Here is a 16,949-nt window from a genome sequence, read left to right as displayed (position 1 = left end):
GACCTGTTTCCACTTTTTTTGGCTGTTGGGAATAATACTATCCTGAGCGTGAGTATACATGTCCTTATCTAAGTCCCTGTTTTCAGTTCCTTGGGGTGTATATCTGGAAAGTGAAAGTGTGAGCTCATACAGTAATTTTATGTTTAATTTTTTTGAAGAACTACCAAGTTGTGCTGAATTGCTTCTTTTCCCCACAGCATCTACCAGAGGGCTGCACACGCAGAACAGTATCTCACTAAATTTGCTGTTTGTTCTTTGATAGTGTTTATAACCTCACCTCCCAGTTCACAGGTTTTGGGCCTTGAGCATTAATTTTGAGAAGTAATCGCACGCAGGATTTGAAAGTTAAACCAGTATTACTGTATGGATGAGGTCTGATGTCCCAGAAATTTGTTCACTAAGAATGCTGTTTGGAGCAACTGTGCCAGTAGTCTGTGCTGGGTGGTTATAGAAGAAGAGAAGTTAAGTTCCCTTCCCTTAAACAGTCTATATTCTTTTTCAGACGATATTGTTAAGATTTGTGGATCCTGACTCAGTTACATAATAGGCTATGAAAAAATCCAGGAGCCTATAAAAGTGGGAGAGCTAAAAATAACTGTTTTGTCAGTATGACAGAAGAGTAAACTCAACTATTAATCTTTATTTTTTTCTACCACTGCTTTTGGCTCATCTGCAATCTCGTGACTCGAGTGTTATGACATTGATTTTGAAGAAACACACAGCCTTAGTAAAAGCTTAGAGGAGGCTTCACATAGAATTTATGATCCAGGGTATTTTGACTCTTCTTATGCTGACATGAGTATTTCTGAATAGTATTGATATTTTTATAATACTAATGAAGCCAAAAGCTCAGTGTTGGACGAAGCATTTCTCTAGATTTGTTTAGAATAGTTTGTAATGAATGATGTAAATAGTGTTTTATTAAAAACTGTATGATACAACCATATAATTTACTCATGTTACTTTGTAGTTAAAAATAGTGGTTCAGAACCTTAGAAAATAGAGTAATTTAATTTTGATGTAGCATGAGTCCCCAGAATTAATTTGGAATGACTCATTCTTAGTTTTGATAGCCTTTTAGTCCAACTTTCAAGCTTTTATAGAAAAAAATGAAAACAGCATAACGGTTTTCAGGGTCGTACTTGTAATAGCATGAGCTGTCTACTTGTGGTACCAATCCTAGGGCTTTGGAAGAGAGAAATGGTGTGGATAATTCTGAATCAGGGGAGGCAGGGCATGGAAAGCATTTCTAACTGGCTTTTTAATGAATTATGCATTTTTTTTTTGCCTTAGATTTGTCTTTCTAGTTAAATATTGCTTAGACTAAAATTGGTTTTCAGTCTATTCTCTTAACATATACCAATTTACAGTGGGGCCAGTGGGATGTCAGAAACAAACCAGCCTAAGATTAAAAAACATGCAGTGGGTAATATACAAAGTGGATAATATACATGTGTTTAGTTGAGAATTGGCTACAGATAAGAGACTTATGATTTTGTTCCTTTCTTAGCTCTGTGTGTGTCTGTTTTTAACACTGATTCAGCTTGTAGCAAAGAGCTGCTGAGTTACATCTGCTTCTGCCTAATTAACTCTGTTGGTTGATGTCAGATGAGAGCTAATTTTGAGATTAAATTGAGGAGTAAGGTATGTGTCTGTGGCTAGGGGAGGAGAGAAGGAGGCTGTAAGGTTACTTGGTTGTTCTGCACGGTATCAGAGTACAGCCGTCCTTGGTGTTGTTTCACATTTACTTTTTGCCTCCCTGGTGGCTCAGCTGGTAAAGAATCTTCCTGCATGCAAGAGACCACCTGTGGCGCAGGAGCCTCAGTTTTGACCCCGGGGTTGGGAAGATCCTCTGGAGAAGGAAGTGGCAATCCACTCCGGTATTCTTGCCTAGAGAATTCCATGGACAGAGAAGCCTGGCAGTCTGTGGTCCATGGGTTTGCAAGAGTCAGACACAACTTAGCGACCACCACTGCCCTGAAATGTGTCCTGTGCTGACATACTGTGGAAACTGGTGCATCTTTCTCTTAGTTGCAGCTATTGGCCATATCTTGATAGTTCAATCAGTACTTAGATACCAGATGACCCTTGGGATAAAGAGCGAATGTTGCCTGGGAAAGTTAATATTGACCTTTAAACAGTGTTTGACTATTTTTTTTTTCTTCCATCCAGACAAAATGTTATACCTGCCTGACTACTTGAGTTATAGTGAGTTTTTGTTTTTTTTTTAATGATGAAATTCTTTCTTAGTCTCTATTGCAAACCTGATTTTTTAAAATTTGGAGGACAGGTCTAGCTTTGAAGAAGCCTGAAAATTTACTTCCTGAGGTACTTGTTGTGGGGCTTCTTGTCAAAGAGAGCTAGCTTATCACCAAATAGGGTGTACCAGTAAACTCACCGTGTCTGGATTGAGTATCATGGAGATCCAGAGATGGTTGCTGAATTTAAGGGGTGTCCTAATGCCCGAATTAACATTTACATTTTTTTCTTTTGGCAGATTTGCCTGACGATCTGGACAATCTTCTTTTTTGTCATGGACTGTTAAAACACTTGGAGTTCCAATTCTGGTATTTTCCCTTTTTTTTCATTGTATTTTTCAGTTGTAAAAATGTCAGTCTGGTTGAAATGTGTTGGTCATGGAGATGAACAGTTCTTTTGATTGTGGGTTAGGATTGTGGTCATAGCTTGTCATGAAGGTGTATTTTGAGTATTAATTATGAAATGTATTTTGTTTTAAGGTATGTTCATTGGCCTGTGTAACCAAAATGCCTGAAAGCAACTTTACAATATTAGATACTTTTCTGTGACCTCTTTTCCTGCTTCCTGCAGTTGTATTTTGTGCAATCAAATTAAATTAGTTGATTTATTCTGAATAAATGATGAAAGATGAAATAATTACTTGGACACGGTGAAATGTCTTCTAATGAAATTTTGCCCCGAACCATTTTACTTTGGAAAGATCAGCTTCCTGTTCTAAACTTACTAAAGCAGAATGATTTCTGTGTTCTGTCCTGAAAGTGGTTGCACGATGAAAGCCAATGATTTCATTCTTAAACACACTGTGTTCCAAGTCTAACATTTTTGTCAATGATTTATGTAATGACACAAAGGGGAGTGCTTATTAGATTTGCAGATGACATAGATGACAGAATCAAGATTCAAAACAGTTTTTAACAAGTTGGAAGATAGACTCAAACCAATAAGATGAACCGTGATAAGTTTAAAAGTCTGAGCATTTATTAAATTTGTACCGGGTAGAGAATGAAAATCCTCAGCTGAACAGTTTTTTTGAAAGAATATCTGAGATTTTTAGTTGGACTGCATGCTTGGCATGAACCAGTTGTGTGGCAGTGCTGGTAAGAAAGTTTATGTAACCCTGGGTTGCATTTATAATTGGATAATGCCTGGACTGCCAGATTTTAAGATGAGCATTAGCCAGACTTAATGAGTGAGCATGAGAAGGAGGTGCTTGGAAACCTGTAATGTGTGGGCATGTTAAGGAATTGGGATATGAGTGGTCCAAGGTGGACTGCAGGTAGCATGGGATTTGATTGTAGTGGTTTTCAAAAGATACTTGTTTTCAAATATATGAAGGAGTGTATTATTAAAGAATTTCTTGAGTTTGTTCCAGGGGAACTAGAGCTAGTGGGTGAAAGTTATGGGAAGAAAGATTTTGGCTCCTCTGAGCAAGAGATATATTACAGTCAGAGCTGTCCAGCAGTGGCATGAGCTGTCTTGAGAAGTGACAAATTCTCAATCACTGAAAGTATTTTGAGACTTTATGGCCCATCTGTTGGGGAATTGAACAAGAGGTCTTTTACTGTTTACTAGAAGTTGGATTGGATGACCTATAAGATCTCTTTAGTCCCAAGTTTCTAAATCTGAATGGAGAAAAATAGAATGAAACTATAGTATACTAACTGCAAAAAGGACAAATCCTTTTTGAAACTGCCACTTTCAAACTAGTATAGTTCAGTGGTCCAGTTGTTTTTTAGCAACAGAATCTTCGAAAGCAAATGTTAAATTCTTCAGTGTATCTGCTTAAATTTTGGGGAAAAACATTATTTTACCCTTTTTAAAATGTTTATTTTATTTATTTCATATTGTTTTACCAACTCTTTGCACCCCCATGGACTATACAGTCCATGGAATTCTCCAGGCCAGAATGCTGGAGTGGGTAGCCTTTCCCTTCTCCAGGGGATCTTCCTAACCCAGGGATCGAACCCAGGTCTCCCACATTGCAGGTGGATTCTTTACCAGCTGAGCCACAAGGGAAGCTCATTTTACTCTTTGAGGTACATTAAATGTAAATAAACAATCAGAGATAACTTTATAATTTTATGAGCCGTTTTTCAGAGTGTGTAGGCATTGTATTAAGTGGAAATGATGATAGCTGTTCTGTGCTGCATATTAGGTAATGTGTTCACTTAATTCTCTCAGCAGTCCTGGAAGGATATACTATTATTGCCCTACAGGTAAAGTGACAGAAACTTAAGTCATTTACCCAGATTTCTCTGCTTGACATGGGTAGGGCCAGCGTGTGAACTACTAGTCTTAATTGCAGAGGAAGAACTAGCTGGAACAAGCAGTTGAGGCTCAAGTGAAGGCAGAACAGACTTAAGTATAGAATAAAGGCCTATGAGCCTGGAGTCTACCACTGACTATTATCCTGTGTTCCACCTTTCCCCGAGCGTCAGGTTACCCATAGAGTCATCCTGCAGATTACAAGTTATATGTGAGCACACTCTGAAAACTTCAAACTGTTTGAAAAAGAGTTTTAAGATGTGGATTTTATCTGTGAAGAGCAAGATTAGGGCCCAGATCTGACTCAACTCCCAGACCAGGGTGCTTTGGCTGGTGCTCTTGGCAGGTGTTCTCAATACCAGATTGGAGATCTAGGGGATTTTTGTGTATATCAGGAGGTTGTCAGAAAGCAGTATCAGTGTCTACCTGGAATAGGATGTGTACAAATCTTGCTCGAATTGAGCAGTTTCATGAGCTAAGCGGGTAGAGACACCTCGAGGGCTCCATTATCCAAAAGGTGATGGGTTATGTTACCACATTAGTTTCAGTTTTCTTCCAACCTGTGGATGAGAGAGTGTTACAGAACCTCTTCAAAGGGCTGGGGGAACATGGTTCTGTAGCAGAGGCTCAGTGGGAAATTTTCTTATGTGTGAGACTTGAGAAATATGTAGAATGTTTAGCTGAAATAGAAGAGTCAGGACTATTGCTCTTTTTTTTTTTTAAGTTTAAAATTCTTTTTACGTTTAATGTATCAGAGTTTTTTCCTTTTTAAAAAAAAATATTTAATTTTTTGGCTGTGCTGGCATTTGGGATCTTTAGTTGCAGCCTGTGGTATCTAGTTTGCTGACCCGGCATCAAACCCCGGCCCCCTGCATTGGGAGCATGGAGTCTTAGCCACTGAACCACCGGGGAGATCCCCACCATCAGATGTTTTGCGCCATAGATTTATTTTGGTGTTGATTTTATGTTTATGGTAGATACATATCTTGAACCACTAACATGTAATTTTATTAATTTCAATGAAGGTTATCCATTAAATATATGTTGATAACTTAGATATGATCTCTTAAATGCCCCATAAACAACTCATATAAATAACAGATGAAAAATCCTAAAAGAAATTCCTTTTCAGACTGTGACCCAATTTCTGGTTGGAAAATATAATCATTGTGGCTTTGTTACATAATACCTGCTTGTCATTATTTCTGTGGTCATTTTGCATCTGAAAAAGTCTTTTACTTTATTTTTAGAAGTTTCATTATTAAGAGTTTTTCCTTCTTTTTTATCTTTTAAGGTCTTGATTTCCTGGTTAAAGATGCTCTTCACCCGAATGCAGTTTTTCCTGTTGGTCAAATAAGACAACTATCAACTTTGCCTGTTCATCCTCTTTTTAATCTCTAAAGGATGGATATTTGTGAGATGTTGCTTAATATGGTCTGGAATAGTCGGCCCATTTGTTGAATTGTAAGTGACTTTTAAATGTGCAAGTTCTGTTAAATACAAGGAGAACCTCTATGGGTAACTTTTTTACTGAAGTCATTTGTCAACCATGGTAAAACTTGCAAACCCACTTTATACAGAGTGGATTCTTGAAGCTATACAGAAAATAAAGAAGCAAAAGCAAAGGCCCTCCGAAGAGAGAATCTGCCATGCCGTCAGCACTTCCCATGGGTTGGATAAGAAGACCGTCTCTGAGCAGCTGGAACTCAGTGTTCAGGATGGCTCAGTTCTCAAAGTCACCAACAAAGGCCTTGCCTCCTACAAGGACCCAGACAATCCTGGGCGCTTCTCATCAGTTAAACCAGGCACTTTCCCTAAGTCAGCCAAGGGGTCGAGAGGATCATGCAATGATCTGCGCAACGTGGATTGGAATAAACTTCTAAGGAGAGCAATTGAAGGACTGGAGGAGCCAAATGGCTCCTCCCTGAAGAACATTGAGAAGTATCTCAGAAGTCAAAGTGATCTCACAAGCACCACCACCAACCCAGCCTTTCAGCAGCGGCTGCGACTGGGGGCCAAACGCGCGGTGAACAATGGGAGGTTACTGAAAGACGGACCGCAGTACAGGGTCAATTACGGAGGCTTAGATGGCAAAGGGGCTCCCAAGTACCCCAGTGCTTTCCCATCTTCACTCCCACCTGTCAGCCTTCTACCCCACGAGAAAGATCAGGTAAGTGCAGACAGAAGTGTCAGTACTTTCTAAGTATTGCCCATTTGACTTGTATGGTTTCAGTTAAGTTTTACACAGATGCAAGTTAAGTTTGATAAAATCAAAATGTTTTGCCTCTGAGCAGTCTTATATTTTAAGAGATATATATTATTTTACAATATAAATTGCTCTCTATTGTTCTACAGTGTGTTGAGGGCTTCCTCATTGGTTGAATAAGAATTTAATGTGATGATTATGTGATTTGTTTTTTAAACTCTAATTGCTAATCCGTGGGTGCTTGAAGGGCCCAGGATAGATAACTTCACTCTTTACTCAAGGCAGGATCATATATTTATTTCAAAAATCCAAGAAAAGCCATTGCATGCTTTTCTCTTTTAAAATTATTACTTATTTTTTTTTAGCTTTATGAGGTATAATTGATTTATCTTCCTCTTTATTGTTGTTTCCGAGAAGAAGAATCTTAAGACTAATTATTTTAATACTGATAGCTTGTGCATTACTGGAAGTGTTACAGTATGTGACCTAAATCCTGCCTGTTTCAATTTAAAGTCATTTATTGTTCACTTTTCTCATCTGGTGAAAGCGAATGTTTATTTTGTCTCGTCTGTATCTTTCTTATAATCTTTGGTTTCTCTGGGCTTTCTGTTATTTCTAGAATAGTTATACATTTATGGCAGATTTCTCCTAAAGTTACTGCTGCAATTTTAAGTCTTTGGTTATGTAGGGTTGTCCTTTGTTTTATTTCAAAGCTATTGAAGTTACCACCCAAACTAAACCCAAAATAGAGCAGCAACAAATTGTTTATAATGATTTCAGCCCTCCAGTTTATCTGTCTATCCCTTGAGGGAGTGGATGTATTGATGCCAGTTATTAATAACTTTACATCTTGTAAACTGTTAGCCATTGTTGATAGACAGGGTGGTTGTTGTATGAGCGAACTGCATTTTCAGAAGTGCTAGAAGCAGTGTCAGGAAAAGCTGTGCTCCTGAGGACTTGTTTTTCCTCTTTGGATATTGTTGCCCTTGAGATAGCCCCTGCTTCCCTCACTGCATTAAGCTGATAGAGGCTCATCCTTGCAAACTAAGTGGGACCAGGTGATTTGCTTTTCCATGGACTAATCTAAACCCTAGCATTTATTTTTTAACTGTATTTCTATTTTATTAATTTTCCTCAACATTTATTTTATCCTTGGGTGGTATTTGTGTTTGTGTAACCAATCCCCAGTTCTTTGTGAGAGAATGTGGGCATAAAGAAAGAAATAAGTAAACCTTTGAAATTTTCTTTTTAATAACATTTGTTTCAAGGAAATACAGCAGGTGACTTAAATCCTAATTTCTGTTTCTGACACAGCCACATTGAGCATTTCTGTTTCTCATTAAATATTTTTATAAAAGCTTACGCCATAAGGAAATTCCTTAAGGGAATATAGAGCCATTTCTTGATGGTTTTGGATGTCTTTGTTTTAAAAATATATGCATTACTCTAAGGCATTAATATATTAAAGCTTTGTAATTATCAGGTACATGGACTAATTCAGGTAGCTTTAGGCAATTTAATAGCATGTTTTAATAATTTTGTGATCCAGGGGAATATCTTAACTTGTGGTAGAGAAATCATTATAGATTTTCCACAGTCCCTTTCCTCTCCTTCTCTTTAACCTTGCTCATCGTTATTTTTGCCATTCTTATCATATTTTTTTCATACAGCATCTACACAAAAGTATTTTTAGTCTAAGGCAAGACTCCTGTCCGGAGGTGTCTAGAATTGAGAACAGAGTGATTTATTGCTTAGCATGCAAATTGTTCCTGCTCTTTCTGTGATGCTGTTCTTTAAATTGTCCAGTTAGCATCATCCTATAACAAGGAATGCTGAGAAAATGTGTCCTGTAATTTTTATTTGATGAAATTTGGGAATTGTATTGAGTAATCGTAATCTAATTCTTCAAAGAGGACGAATAAACATAAATGAAAATCAGATCAAGTCACTTTGGCCAGAATGTGCTGTATTGCTTCCATTGTATATTACAATGGCATTTTTCCTTGAAAAATGTAATGAGAACTACATTAGAATATATTGCCCTTTGAGATTACAAGGGGTAAATAGTTTAAAACCCTGTAAAGTTTCGAAGTCAGTGTAATAGAAATTCTTATCCTGGGTCCATGAATGAGTTTGGGGTAGGTAGGCTAACAAATCCTCTTAAATAGAACAGTCGTTTGTATCCACATGTTTTCCTAGGGTCAGGGTCTGTAATTTTTATCAGATTCTCAAAGGGATCCAAAATGTCAAAGAGCCAATGTGAACATTTTTATACTGTAGAAAATATTTTTCAGTTTGTTATACAAAAACCTATATATATGTATGTGTGTGTGTGTATATATACACTAATTGTTACCTTTCCATTGTTTTTGCTTCAGCTGTTGAACTTGGATCTGTATGTAAACTAGTTCTACTATAGCTTCATGTATATAGGACTTGCTCTAATATATTTGAAAGGCAGATTATCATTGTTCTTGTGCTAGAAGTCTGAAGAATTCACACTGTGGGAGGACATTTATGATATAAATGGCCGCTGTACAGAGATGAAGTCATTCAATCACAATTTAGCTGACCAGTATCTTTTAAGAAGCTGTTACTCTAGTTACTTTTGTTGAGCAGTTTCATTTAATGGTAAAAAAGAAAATAAAAAGAGTGAAAGTAATAACATTTCTTGTTAAACGCTGGCACTCTTCCAAGTGCTTTACATTTATTGTCTCATTATCACAATAACTGTGAGGGCCATAGATTATTATCCTTTTATAGACGAAAAACGGAGGCTCAAAACCTAAGCAGTTTATCCAAGGTCACTTACAGAGCTCGTGAACGGTGAAGCCAAGATTCTGAGACAGTCTGACTCTAGACCTTTTTACCACTGGGCTGTATACTGGGCAACAGGTGGGGCTTTTCATTAGCAATACAAGTATCTCTTTCAAGTCCTCAAATGCTTTGAAGCAGTTTTCCCCCCAACCAATAGATTTTTGGCATTTTAAATTTGGTAGCTGCAATGAGCTTATTACAGTTTTTAAAGCAGGTACTATTTATAACATTAGCAGTATGGGAAAGCAGTAGGAAAAATAGTAACTCTGTGTCTAATTAGATTTAACATCATCATCATTCCTGTGCATGACTGCTAGGAGGAATACAATGCGAGTTGAAATAGAAGGGCTCCTTCCTTTCTAACATGTAATTGCACATCTTCTGATAGTCTGGAATTCAAATCGGATATTATCATACTGGCTCCTTAGCATAACTTCTTTGTATTTATTTAAGAAAGCTGTCTTTGGTGAGGTGATATGGAAACAAATTAAACCACTGAAGATAAAAGTTTATCTTTGACTTGATGAGGGAACTCCTAAAGGATAGTGTTAGAGTTTCTCATTAAAAATGGTAAAGCTCAATTAGGTCAGATTTTTATGAGGACTTTGGAAAAGTCAAATATTCTAAGAGAGACTTTAGTTATCAGTATGCATTTTGTAGCATTAAGATTCTGTTTGAACATTTGGGCTTTAGCATTTTTATAAAATTAGTTTGGTTCAGTTTTAAACAAATTCCTCAGTATTTCACTTTATTGGTAATATCTTCCTAAAATTTATTAAGTGCCAAATCTTGGTATGTTTCTAGTGCAGTACATATTATTATAATAGGAGCTCTCATTTTTGGCAGCTGTGGTTGGAAAGGGAGACACTTCTAATATCAGGTAGGGCTTTTGATGTTTTTTTCTTGAAGAAATGAAATACCTGTATTATAATACTATGAAAAAGCTTCAAACATAATTACCACACCAGTGATACTGTCAAAAAGAAAAAAAAAAATGAGTTTCAGAAGGAGCACAGATGATCAGAAATGGGGCTGAGAGATAAAACTATATTAAAAAATCACTTTTTGTGCTCTTGGCCTGTTCAGCTGTTTATTCTGTTTGTCCCTCACTCCTTTTAGGGAGCTATTTTATTTATGGTTATTGGTTATTACTATGAAATAGTTCCTTAAATAGAAGGATTTTTTTTTTAAAGGAAGTGTAGTAGGGAAGAACAAATCTGACTCCATATTAGATCTGTTTCCTTTTTTTTTGAGTTTTCATAAACAGAAGGTTAATGGATATCCTACATCAATTTCCTGTATTGTGTAAATGCCATAATTTAAATAACTTAATTTTTTCTTTTCTTCAGTTTTCTCCCTGCCCTCCTCCTCCCTTTCTGGGATTTTTTTCAATTGCCTGTACTCTGTGAAGGACCATTCACTAGTCCATATTGTTCTTTGATGTGGCAGGCTTCCAGAAGTTTCTCAGCTGTAGAATTGTCCATGGCTGCAGACAACTCTGGATCTTTTTGACAGAAATGTGTGTATCTTTTATCTGCTAATTATGGAGTCCAAACGTCCTCTCTGTTGTCCTGCTCAGTCCTCCTTTGAATTGGTGTCCTTTGTATTGCAGATGGCACATTTCTCAGAGTGCTTAGCTGTGTGCATTCAACTGAAAGTTGGAAAAAGCCCTGAATACACCAAAATGTACTCTTATACGTCACCTGAATATTCGAGTTGGTATGGATCAAGGTCAGTTTTAGAATGACTGAAGTCAGACAGAAAGCTGCCCTGTCATGTGAACGACTAGGTGAATCCATACTAGGTGCTTTTCCAGGGTCAGGGAGGGAAAAGGATTGTTATGTTATTCCTGTGATTAAGCTTCAGAAGTTCTTCAGAATAACATGAGCTGCTTTTGTGAGCAGATAGTACTGGTTACTGAGGTGATGTTGAGAGCCCAGGAATTGTCTGAGACTAGTTAGTTAGGTCAAGGGAAGCACGGAATGAAGAACACGTGCGTCTTTCTCGCACTCACAGGAGTGACAGTATGTTCCACTTTTGAGCTTATATTTAGGTGGGACTTGTGTACACTTCTAATGAAATACATTTCAGGTAAAATATAAACCTTAGAGGATTCTGGACTCTTAAAATGAGTGTGAAATACTCCTTTTAACTCTTTGGGTCCTAGATATGTTTGATATTGTAGCTGCCTTTTCCTGACCTTGATTTCCTAATGATATTTTCTTTCAAGCATTGAGGATGCTAAGGGTGTAGTTTTGGAGTTTCTTGACTAATTTTGAATGTTTTGAGCAGCTTTCAGGAATTTACTATTGTATTCCTTATACCTATTTAGATTATAACAGCTATATTTCTTTCAGTGCTAAGAAAAATCTAGATTTTTATAGCTTTGATGTTGTTTAACAGTTAAGTGCTGTTTGCTGATTTATTCTGACTGTATCTTGGATGGCAGAGATTTTTATTCATCCTTTCCTTTCAAACTTTATTTAATAAATAGTACATTTTAATGTATCTCAGAACAAAAGTTTACATTCTTTTTGTGTATTTTATCTTTGTACATGGTAATATAAAAAGAATACATGTGATTGTTTTATCACTGCAATAGCGAATTTTGATTGGAAAATTCATGACTTTGGGTATTGTTTATAAACGTATAAACTTAATTTTTCTGGCCTATACATTAAACTACAGTTTAATGAAACTACAGTTTACTAGTTCTTCTCTGGTTACACCAGCATTTCAAATGTGAATCAGCATACTTAAGTACTTTGATTTCTCCAATCTATTAATGTTTCTAAGTACATAAACATCAATTACTGGAGTGTGTTGCCATTGCCTTCTCCGAAACATCAATTAGCTCACTGAATTAAAGTTCGCAAATGAGTCATCCATGTAATTTGTGACATTTGAAGTTAGCAGGGCCATGAGTTTTTGTTTGTGTGTGGGTTCCCTTATCTCACTGTTTTCAGGTAGTGATGGGGAGTTTATATAAGTAAAAGGAGGAGGCCTGGCAGTGAGCCTTGTGAAATGCTAGTCACTGTTATCAGGCTTATACTTTGGACTAGACTGCTTTCCCACAGAAGTCTCTAGGAGTTGCAGACAGTATACTGTTGTTTTTCCTTTTATAAGCGAACCTTTTAATTAACAGAGTATTAATTAGAGTGTAACTTTTTTTTCTTTGGTGAAATATAGTATATTGAAAACTCTGCAAACTGGACTATACAGGCAAAATTTTAGAGGGAATGATATTAAGCTGTGAGGCTGGTTTTCTTCAAAGATACAAAATAAATACTAATCAGTGGTGTAAGCAAAATCCAGGAAGGATTTGTGTTAATTTGACAAGTGGGTTTAGAACTCTTTAGCCATTATTTTTTAGAAACCAGCTTTGTTCATACATCCTTTCTGTAATTTGCTTCACTTTTGATCTTTGATAAAACCAGCTGCAATTTTGTTTCATTAACAAACTTAGCTGGTTAACAGATGTTTGTTTTGGCTTGATTGTGTCCTTTCTATTAAAAACAGCGTAAGCATACATAGAAACCATGCTGGGCCTTTTCCTGTCTGTAGTTAGACAGGCGTTTCAGAAGAGCAACTTAATTTTATTTACAAGTTCAATTTTTGTTCCTCTGTGCTGTTATAGTAGGTGTACAAACATTTTAGCTCTTGTTCCTCCCGTTAGGGAGGTCTTCTGTTCTTAATCCTCCATCTGTTAGTCCAGTACACCCTCCCCTGCTCTGCTATTTTAGCATTACAGAATCTTAGCATGCAGAAAAAGGTATTGCAGAATTGGTAATTGAGACATCAGTGACTCTTCCACAGTTCAAGGGATGGAATGGGACTAGCCTGGTAAATTTAGATAATGTCTTCCATCTTCTTTGATGTCGGTAAGCTGCCATATGGAAAGCAATGAGGCCTGCAGGAAGGAGGTGAGCCTTGGTCTGGGCTGTCTGTGATACTCACAGTGATGTGGGCTGCAAGCCAGAGGTGACACTTGAATGTGTCTGTAGTACTTTCTGATGTCACCAGTCCTGAGTTTTGTCCATGGGTGACTGCCGTGCTTGTGACCGTCTCGGATCATAAATGAGAATGATCAATTTCAAGAAACGGAGAGTAAGGGTTATACTGGGCAAGAGAAATGGTAGTAAGAGAAGCAAAGAATTCACAAACTAAAATCCGGTTTTAAGGACATGCAGTGATGATTCCAGTTTGATATTTGGTCAACTTGTTTCCCAAACTGGTATTTTAATACCATGTAGGAGCTTCTACCTTATATCGAAATCCAACTGCAGCTGTTGAGCCTTGGGATGTGAGTGAAGCAGCAGAATGCAAAATCTGCTGGTGGAAGAGCCGGCAGTTTGAAGAATATGAGCTGTTCCAGCTACAGTGCTGGCCAGGCACAAGGAGTCTGGGAAAGGTAGGCAGTGTAGGCACCTGCTGCTTCTTAGGTGGCGCAACGATAAAGAACCTGCCTGCCAAGTTGGGAGAAGCAAGAGACCCAGTTCAGTCCCTGGGGCAGGAAGGTCCCCTGGAGGAGGAAATGGCAACCCACTCCAGTATTGTGCCTGGAGAATCCCATGGGCAGAGGAGCTTGGCGGGCTACAGTCCATGGGGTCACAGAGAGTAAGGACACACCTGAGCACGCACGCACTCGCACTCAGTGGGGGCCAGGAAGACGTCTCCCCCTTAACTTTGTAATTTACGAAATTGCAATACTGCAGATAAGTTGAAAGAGTAATACAATGTACTGTATTTCTTTCCTCTAGACTCACCACTTGTTAACATTGTCCCACATTTGCTCTTTCTCTCTTTCCCCATTTGTGTGTGTATGTGTGTATACACATATTCATACTTATGGCTGAACCGTTTGAAAATAACAGCAAACATGATGTTAAATTATAATAACAATTATATATCAAGGAACATTCTCCAGTGTAACCACAATGGTATTATCTCATGTAGAAATTCAACAGTGAAAGAAGAGTATTACATTTAATAGACAGTCATAGCTTCAGTTCAGTTCTGTTTAGTTGCTCAGTTGTATCCGACTCTTTGCGACCCCATGTATTGATTCAGATGGCCCCAAAGTGTCGTTTATAGCTTTTGTTTTTGAGTTGGAATCCAGTTAAGCATCTTGCATCACACTTGGTTTTCATGTCTCCTTTAATAGGGACCCGTTTTCCATCTTTTTTTACTTCTCCTGTGAGTGACATTTTTCAACAGTTTCGCCCAGTTATTTTTGTAGGATGTCCCACAATTACTGTTAATTAATCTGATTATGTCCTTATGATTAAGTTCAGAGTCAATATTTTTGCTAAGAATACTACGTGGGTCATGTTGTGTATTTCCTTTTTCTGGTCACATCCTTTAAGGTGGTCTTATTACTGGCAGTGCTTATTTGATTAGTTGCTTAAGGTGGTGTCTGCTAGACCTCTCTTTACCAAGGCACCTTTTTCCTTTTGTAGTGAATAAGTAATTTGTACAGTATCTCATGCTGCTCTGAGACCATGTGAATAACCTTTCATCCAGTGTATATTAGTTTTCCGTTACTTGCTGTGACAGATCACCACGAATTTAGTAGCTTGAAACACTGCAAAATTATTGTCTTACAGTTCTTTTGGTTGGAAGCCCAACATGGGTCCCCTAGGATTGAGGTCAAGGTGTCAGGAGTTCTGTGTTCCTTTCTTGGGGCTCTGGGGGAGACTGTTCCTTCACCATTCCCCACTTCTACAGGCTGCTTGCATTTCCTGACTGATGGCCTCTCCCTTCAGCTTCAGCGTCAGCAACATCTCAGCACTCTCCCCATTTTACCATAGTCATGTCTGTCCTCGACCAGCAGCCTGGGCAGCTTTTCACGGACTCATGTGGTTAGATTGGGGCTACTTAAATAATCCAGGATAATCTCCCCATCTCAAAGTCTTTAACTTAATCACAGCCATAAAGGTCACTTTGCCATGTAAAGTGACAGATTGACAAGTTCTTGGCATTAGGAAATGGCTCTTGGGAGGGGGGTGGCATTATTCTGCCTGCCGCACAGTGGTTTCAATAACCTCATTTAAATCAACTTTTACATTAGAGGTTGCTGATCTTTGAAGAGTTTGGTGCTGTGTGAAGAGTTTGGTGCTGTAGTGTAATAAAATGGTTTAAGTCTGCTTAGAAAAGAGTGAAGGCTGGGAGTCAGACAACTTGAGTTCTAGGTCTAAGGGTACCTCCTGAATCATTTCCATGAGGGCAGGAACAGGGGCTGGCCCCCACTTCCACTTAATGTTTCTTTACTTCTGAGTCGAAGAACTGAAGAATGGGTTTGGCAGTAATAGCTTGAGAGTTTTTACCAATAGGAGTCTGGATATTCAAAATATTTTCTAACAGAGTACATTTAAAGTTGTAGATAAGGCTCTTTCATTTAAATACTCATAGAGTGCAGGAAAATATATGACAACTTAATGTGAGAGACTCTTTGGTGATATTTTGAAGAGTTTTATGTCTATTATTTAAATCTGAATCCTCAGTTAGAGAAGTCTCAAATAGGCCAGTAAAGAAACTGACTTATTTAAGAAAGAATAATATCTTTGATCACAATGTTATATGTCAATTATACCTCAATAAAGTTGGGGGAAAAAAAGAAAAAAATTCAGGTGAATGTCTATTATGTTCTTTCAGTTCTTAGTAAAAACTGAGGAGGAAAAAAAACCACATCAAGATTGACAAAGGCACTGAGCCCTCATTTCCTTTCATTCCATAGTGCTTTAGTAGAATCTTCTGCAGTAGCTGCAATTAGTTGGCATGCATTGGTAATGCTGACCTTTTCAGTTGTTAAAGAAAAAATGTTTCTTATCCGCCTGTAAATGTGCTTTCTAGAGCTGATAAAAAAAGATAATCTTCTCATCTGATGAGCTCTGACCCTCTGTAAACCTCCCTTCCAACTTATTTTCCACCAACTACTGAAATACAACAAGAAGCCAACAAGTACTTCCTCACAGAGCATTTATACCAACTTATAGAAAATCATCTCTTTATTGGAAAATTGTGTAACGTCTTGATTTCAATTTAGCATAGCATGTTGGTTAGCAATAAATCTTGTTAAGGTAGGAACACAAGCTATAGGCAGTTTGCAGAACATTGATCAGGGGCAAATTATATGTATTTTTCCAGCTTCTAAAAATTTCAGAGCAAAATGAAATAAATAGTTATCATCAGGACCACCACTTTCTAGGTTGTTTGTTTTACAATCTGACATAGTAGAACGTCATCGTGTACCTTGCAGTTAAGTGCCTTGACTCTCCTAAAGTACGTTGTTTGTGCCTGTGACTATTTCAGTTCCAAGTTCTGTCTGTGATACAGAACAAAAGCAAAAGAATGTGGTTAAAACTTGGTACTTGTACCTTGTAAAATAGCATAATAAACAGCT

General features: G+C 37.6%; 1 protein-coding gene across 5 annotated transcripts in view; it reads left to right on the top strand.

Annotated features, from left to right (window-relative positions):
* Positions 1-16,949, top strand: part of KAT6B (lysine acetyltransferase 6B) — a 183,540-nt gene that overhangs the window by 10,615 nt on the left and 155,976 nt on the right. For 4 of the 5 annotated variants that reach the window (XM_018042382.1, XM_018042384.1, XM_018042381.1 and 1 more), the window contains exons 2-3: positions 2,498-2,567; positions 5,819-6,694. In XM_018042382.1, coding sequence (XP_017897871.1) covers positions 6,074-6,694 — 621 coding nt within the window. In that variant the 5' untranslated portion in view covers positions 2,498-2,567; positions 5,819-6,073. The remainder of the gene's footprint in view (positions 1-2,497; positions 2,568-5,818; positions 6,695-16,949) is intronic. The other variant, XM_018042383.1, reaches the window with a different exon arrangement.

This window comes from Capra hircus, chromosome 28, assembly GCF_001704415.2.
Source record: "Capra hircus breed San Clemente chromosome 28, ASM170441v1, whole genome shotgun sequence".
In the NCBI taxonomy this organism is placed as follows: Eukaryota; Metazoa; Chordata; class Mammalia; order Artiodactyla; family Bovidae; genus Capra; species Capra hircus.
This window is presented reverse-complemented; position numbering and strand designations above follow the sequence as displayed.